Source organism: Silene latifolia, chromosome X, assembly GCF_048544455.1.
Source record: "Silene latifolia isolate original U9 population chromosome X, ASM4854445v1, whole genome shotgun sequence".
Taxonomy (NCBI): domain Eukaryota; kingdom Viridiplantae; phylum Streptophyta; class Magnoliopsida; order Caryophyllales; family Caryophyllaceae; genus Silene; species Silene latifolia.
Window position 1 is genome coordinate 310,788,517 of NC_133537.1, and position 7,258 is coordinate 310,795,774.

The 7,258-nt window shown below is 40.4% G+C and overlaps 1 protein-coding gene across 1 annotated transcript; it reads right to left on the bottom strand.

Moving 5' to 3' along the window:
- Nucleotides 1-2,391: 2,391 nt before the first annotated feature.
- Nucleotides 2,392-5,047, bottom strand: LOC141620513 (uncharacterized). The gene is made up of 2 exons (XM_074437363.1): nucleotides 2,873-5,047; nucleotides 2,392-2,799 (listed from the first exon to the last, which is right to left on the bottom strand). Exons 1-2 carry the CDS (start codon nucleotides 5,045-5,047, stop codon nucleotides 2,392-2,394), a joined length of 2,583 nt encoding a protein of 860 aa, XP_074293464.1.
- Between the last annotated feature and the right edge of the window lie 2,211 nt (nucleotides 5,048-7,258).

Below are 7,258 nucleotides of genomic sequence, written 5' to 3' on the forward strand. Positions count from 1 at the left end.
CCCTACCTTGAACACGAGGATATGTAAATAAGATGGGGGATACGACCGACCGATGTGGCGGTGATGTAAAACCGAGTACCAAATCGGTGTGAATGTTAGACACAAAAAGGCCTGATTTGGTAAAGTATTGTGAGTGATATTTTTGGTGTTTTATGAGTTTAAATTGCAGCGGAAAATGTAAAGTAAAATGGATATGGATTAGCTAAGAAACCTCGCAAGATAACTCAACTAAAACTGAAATCTCCAACTAAGACCACACAGGAACAAGGAGGGAAACAAAGGATATTCCAACCAAGAACACACAGTAAACAAGGTTGAAATATGGCGCCGACCTCGCAAGGAAGACAAGAACACTCGCAAGCATTCAAAGTTTGAGAGAAAATCTCTACACTTGGGTTTATATTTCTGAAAATTGGATGATTACAAATGTGGGAGGCTTGGTCCTTATATAGTAAAAGATGTGCTTGGGCTCCAAGGCAACATTAAATGCTAGGGGCAATTTCCTAAGCATGCTTGGGCTCCAAGGCATTATTTAAGACTATGTAGAAAAAATATGCTAGATTTTTGTAAAAACTAGGTGAGGAAAACTAGGTGAGGAAGACTAAAATCATCCTCTAACTTAGGCGGCACTCTCCTTGGACGGCACTCCTTGGACGGCACTTCTCGGATCAGCTAGAGCTCGATGTCCAACTTATCATTGTGACATAACTCGCATTTCTTTTAGCGCCAAAATAAGGACTCGGATCAGCGTTAAGTAAGAGTGTGCTAGAGCTCGACATTGCTCCCGCATCATTCTCTCCTTCTTCAAAAGAATTTGTCCTCAAATTTTCATCATCCAAGTATGGAGATAGATCACCAATATTGAAAGTAGCACTTACACCACCATATTCATCAGGGAGTTCAATTTTGTAAGCACTTTCACCGTAACGCTCAAGCACTCGAAATGGACCATCGGCCCTTGGCATTAACTTGTTCTTTCGTTTAGAGGGAAACCTCTCCTTGCGAAGATGTAACCAAACAAGATCTCCCACCTTGAATGTAGGCTGTTTTCGATGCTTATTAGCTTTCTCCTTGTATCTTGCATTAGCCTTCTCAATTTGAGTTTTGATTTGCTCACAAGTACGCAAGAATGCAGCTTGTCTTTCCTTAGCTTCAAAACTTACCATCTCCTTTTTTGGAATAGGAATAAGATCAATAGGGAGATAAGGATTTATCCCATAAACGATCTCGAATGGTGCACGGCCAGTAGTCATAAACGGTGTACGATTATAGGCAAACTCAGCATTTGCCAACTTCACATCCCAATCCTTTGTGCTCTTACTCACTAAACCTCGTAACAAACTTCCAAGAGTTCGATTTGTCACCTCCGTTTGACCATCAGTTTGGGGATGGTGAGAAGTACTAAATAACAGCTTAGTACCAACCAAACGCCACAACGTCTTCCAAAAGTAGCTTAAAAACTTAGTGTCTCGATCGGAAACTATAGTTTTAGGAATGCCATGTAGACGAACAACTTCCTTGTAATACAACTCAGCAACCTTAGAAGCATCATCAGTTTTGTGACATGGTATGAAATGAGCCATTTTTGAGAATCGATCAACCACCACCATGATTGAATCTTTACCTCTTTGAGTTCGCGGCAACCCAACAATAAAATCCATGCTTACCTCGTTCCATGGTTGTGTAGGGACGGGTAAGGGAGTGTAAAGCCCTTTAGTGAATGAACTTTTCGATATTTGGCATGTAGCACACCTTGCTATCACATCTTGCACATCCTTGAGCATCTTAGGCCAATAGAAGTGCTCTCCAAGGATATCATAAGTCTTATTGACGCCAAAGTGTCCAGCCAACGCTCCTCCATGCGCTTCTCTAACCAATAGCTCTCGAATTGAGCTCTTAGGAATACAAAGCTTGTTTCCTTTGAACAAATATCCTTCTTGCACCGAGAACAAATTAGTAGGACTAATAAGTTCATTTGAAAAATCAGGATCATCTTTGTATAATTCTTTCAATTGCTCAAATCCAAGTAACCTCGCATCAAGTGCAACAAGCAAACAATGCCTCCTTGAAAGCGCATCAGCCACAACATTAGAGTTTCCCATTTTATACTTTGAAGAAAAGGTAAAGGATTGTAGGAACTCTACCCATCTGGCATGTCTTGCATTCAACTTTTGTTGCCCATGAATGTGCTTTAGAGCCTCGTGATCGAATGCGAGAACAAATGGTTTTGGCGAAGATAATGAGCCCAATGATCCGTGCTCGCACAATCGCGTAGAACTCTTTGTCATAGGTGGAATACTTCAGCCTTGCTCCACCCAATTTCTCACTAAAGAATGAAATAGGTCGTTTCTCTTGGATTAGAACAGCTCCAACTCCAACTCCGCTAGCGTCTCATTCAACTTCGAACAATTTGTCAAAGTTGGGCAAAGCTAGAATAGGTGCTGAACACAACTTATCTTTGATCTCATCAAATGCCTTTTGTGCACTTGGATTCCACACAAACTCTCCTTTCTTTGTTAGCTCTGTGATAGGTGCAACAATAGAGCTAAAATTCTGAATGAACCTTCGATAAAACGAAGCCAATCCATGAAAACTTCTAACTTCAGTAGTTGTTTTAGGAATAGGCCACGATTGGATTGCTTCCACCTTTGAAGGATCAACGCTCACCCCTTCTTCTCCAACGATGTAACCAAGAAAGGTCACACTAGGCACCATGAACATGCATTTCTCGAGCTTTCCATAAAGTTTCTGTTCTCTTAACTTCTCAAATACCTTTCTCAAATGTTCCAGGTGTTGCTCCTTATTTTTTTTTGTGAATAAGAATGTCATCAAGATAAACGACAACAAACTTATTAAGAAATGGCCTTAGGACCTCATTCATCAGCCGCATGAAAGAACTAGGAGCATTGCATAACCCAAATGGCATAACAAGCCACTCATACAACCCTTGCTTTGTTTTGAAGGCTGTTTTCCATTCGTCACCTTCTCGAATCCTCATTTGATGATAACCACTTCGAAGATCAATTTTCGAGAACACACGAGCTCCATTCAACTCATCAAGCATATCATCTAGCCTCGGCATAGGAAAGCGATACTTGATTGTAATATTGTTCACTGCTCGGCTATCAATACACATACGCCATGTCCCATCCTTCTTGGGTACCAAAAGAGCGTGTACGGCACAAGGACTAAGACTCTCTTGCACATAGCCTCGATCAATCAACTCTTGCACTTGTCTTTGCAACTCTTTAGCCTCTTCTGGATTGCATCGATAGGCTGGTTTGTTCGGAAGTGTAGCTCCTGGAATAAGATCAATTTGGTGCTCTATGCCACGCTTAGGAGGTAATCCAAGTGGCAACTCTTCCGGGAACACATCACCAAACTCATTCAACAACATTTGGACAGTCTCGTCATGAACTCCAATTCCTTCTTCCACATCTTGAACCATAAGAACATAAGCTTGTTCCCCTTGTTCTAATGCTTCAACAAATTCTTTAGCATTCATAAACAAATTCTCATTTTTCTTCTTTACTTTGTTAGGTGACAAGGGTTTCAAGTGGAATCTGTTTTTACCCTTGCTAACAATGTAAATGTTATCCCTTCCTTGATGAACAACTTCTCTATCAAACTGCCATGGTCGTCCCAATAGAATATGACACGCACTCATGGGTAACACGTCACACCATACTTCATCTTCATAGGGACCCATAACAAATGAAAGTAAAGCTTGTTTCTTGACTTTAATCCCACTTTTTTCATTCAACCAATGCAGCATATATGGTTTATGGTGATTACGAGTCTCAAGCTTAAAGGAATCCACCAATTCAGTAGCAACCGCATTTGTGCAAGACCCACTATCAATAATCAAATTGCAAGTCTTACCATGCACCTTACAACGAGCATGGAAAATCTGCTCACGTTGCTCCATTTCAATCGGTGTGGATTGAATATGCAAGTTTCTCACCACAAACATCTCCTTATCAGTGTCATATGATGGTTCGACAATATGAGTGTGATCCTCATCATGTTCTTCATCTTCATCGTTCTGGACGGAATTGACCTCCGTCTCAGTTGTCACCACGAAACATGGAGTAATCTCACCTAACTCTTGAAGAGTAAGCGCTCTCTTTTGGGGACATTCGTTAGCGATGTGTCCATAACCTTGGCACTTAAAGCATCTCCTAGCACTCATATTTTTAAAATCAGTAGCAACTCCTTTGCCCTTGTCTTTGGGTTCTTCCTTTTTGGCTTTCTTACTAGACGATGATGTAGCGCTTGACTTATAAAAAGGATTAACACCCTTAGAACCATCATGAGCAACCAAGGGTTTCTTTCCTTTGTCCTGCTTTTCAAACTTAAGAGCAAGCTTACACACATCATTAAAATCAAGGAAATTCTGAACTTCAACTCGTTGGGCCAATGAAGGACTCAAACCCTTAATGAATCGAGCAATTTGCATCTCCTCCCGTTCCTCAAGGTCACACACCATAATTAGTCTTTCAAACTCCTTAATGTTATCAGTCACACTTAAATTACCTTGAGAAAGATATGTAAGCATCAAGTACTGCTCTTGTTCATAGTCTCTTGGCATGAAGCGTTTTTGCAAGTGCTTTTTCAACTTATTCCAAGTCTCAATCTTACTCTTTCTTTCACGCCTTCTTTGTTTCTTAAGGTTCTCATACCACAAGGATGCATACTTGGTCATTTTCAAGGTAGCAACCTTGAATTGCTTGTGTTCATCATAACCTTTATATTCAAAAACTCTCTCCGCTTGTCTCACCCAATCTAGGAATTTTTCAGCATCAAGTTCCCCTTCAAACTCCGGGATATCAAGTTTTAATCCACGATCATCATCATTATTCCTCCTTGGTTCAGGAATGGAATGATGGCTCTCATCGGAATCTGAACTTTCAACGTGCCTCCTCCCCTTCTTTCTAAGAGTATGATTACAAATCTGATCAATCTTGTAATTCATTTGTGCCATTCGTTTTGTTAAGTCATCCATACGTTCCTCCCATGGTTCTTGATATGAACCATCATGAGACATCTTTTTTTTTCTCACGGGTGAACAGACGTGACGTGAACAAAGTAAGTTTTTTTTTTTTTTTCACGGGTGAACAGTACCAGACGTGAACAGTAAGATTTTTTTTTTTTTACACTAGCAATGGATCGTCTTGTTTATGGAAAATCAAGAGGCGAAGCTCTGATAACCAATTTGATGTAAAACCGAGTACCAAATCGGTGTGAATGTTAGACACAAAAAGGCCTGATTTGGTAAAGTATTGTGAGTGATATTTTTGGTGTTTTATGAGTTTAAATTGCAGCGGAAAATGTAAAGTAAAATGGATATGGATTAGCTAAGAAACCTCGCAAGATAACTCAACTAAAACTGAAATCTCCAACCAAGACCACACAGGAACAAGGAGGGAAACAAAGGATATTTCAACCAAGAACACACAGTAAACAAGGTTGAAATATGGCGCCGACCTCGCAAGGAAGACAAGAACACTCGCAAGCATTCAAAGTTTGAGAGAAAATCTCTACACTTGGGTTTATATTTCTGAAAATTGGATGATTACAAATGTGGGAGGCTTGGTCCTTATATAGTAAAAGATGTGCTTGGGCTCCAAGGCAACATTAAATGCTAGGGGCAATTTCCTAAGCATGCTTGGGCTCCAAGGCATTCTTTAAGACTATGTAGAAAAAATATGCTAGATTTTTGTAAAAATTAGGTGAGGAAAACTAGGTGAGGAAGACTAAAATCATCCTCTAACTTGGGCGGCACTCTCCTTGGACGGCACTCCTTGGACGGCACTTCTCGGATCTGCTAGAGCTCGATGTCCAACTTATCATTGTGACATAACTCGCATTTCTTTTAGCGCCAAAATAAGGACTCGGATCAGCGTTAAGTAAGAGTGCGCTAGAGCTCGACATTGCTCCCGCATCAGGCGGATTTATTTCCCATCTCAAGTCAACGTGGGTGTTCGTGGTGGTACTTTAACTCATACTCGGACTAAACTAGTTTCATAGTTAACGATATCAAACGACAAACAAAACGATAAACAACGTAAAACGAACAATAAAAAACAAACATAAAAGAACGAAATAAAAAGGAGAAGAGGAGGATTTGATGCACCCTCAACCTACATGTATCGTTGACACCGTCTTGGGTCGTAATAGATCGTAGATTTTATCTCAAGAGGCCGTCGTCGACGAAGGAACAAAGCAACAACACGTTTTTTTTGTAAATCTGGACAACAACTTTCAAACTGCAATTTCTCACTCGTTTCACGGTGAAAATTAGATTTAAAAGATGTTTTGAAAACTAGAAAGAGAGGAGAACAAATATCTTAAAACAAACCACGCTCGTTCGAGTTATTAATTTTAAAAACGAGCACAAACAGAACTGGACAGACAGGAAAAGCCGCGAAAACAGAGTGTATGACACTCTGTTTTTCGAGGGGATTCGTGTACTCTCAAGGTCAATTTGGCTCGTGAATCTTTATCTAAGATGTAGATGGATGTTATATGTTTAATTAGGAACAAGAAACTCGAATTTAATGGAGATTTGAAGGGGAAACGAATTGTATTTCGAGAGAGACACAAACTGTTTCAGTTTGGATGTCTCGGTTTTGTCGAGGGTTTTGAGAGGCAATTAGGGTTTGTTTCTGGAGTTTAATGCTTGTGAGTGACGGTAGTATGTATGGAGAACTTAGAGGAATGAATGTATGGTGGAGAGGAGGTATTTATAGGGAGTTAAAGTAGGGTTTAAGAGAGCAACAAACAGTCGGGCTCGGTTTGCATAGCTGCTGTCCATCAGCTATTTCGTGGGGTTTTTAGGGTTTTTATGGGGGGTTTGCTTGGTGGTTAAGCTAAGGTAATATGGGTAGGATACTAGGGTATGGTTTAGGGTTAATGGTAACGGGATTAAGTGGTGTTTGGAGCGGGTTTGAGGCTCGGGTTTGAGCACGCAAAACAGGGGATGAGGCCGTGTTATTCGCGGGCTGTTTATGGAGTGTTTGGGACGGGAATTGGATGGGTTAAACAAAGGGTTTGGGGTAGGCTTCAGCTAAGAATTGAACATGGGTCATGGGAGAGGAGGTTGGGCCGAAAGTGCGTCGAAAATCGAGCCCAAATCAAGTAGAAAACGAGCTCAAAATCGCGTATAAAACAATCGTAAAAATCGAGTTCTTCAAATACGATTTATAAAACGATTTAAATTGATTTTTCAAATCAAGTAACTTAAGAATGATTTTTC

What these genes read in the sequence shown, in the direction of transcription:
- LOC141620513 (XM_074437363.1), bottom strand. Translation starts at nt 5,047, where the DNA reads ATGTCTCATGATGGTTCATATCAAGAACCATGGGAGGAACGTATGGAT. An exon ending in TCATGCGGCTGATGAATGAG is followed by an intron (nt 2,800 to 2,872) that starts GTCCTAAGGCCA and finishes AAAAAAAATAAG; the next exon opens with GAGCAACACCTGGAACATTT.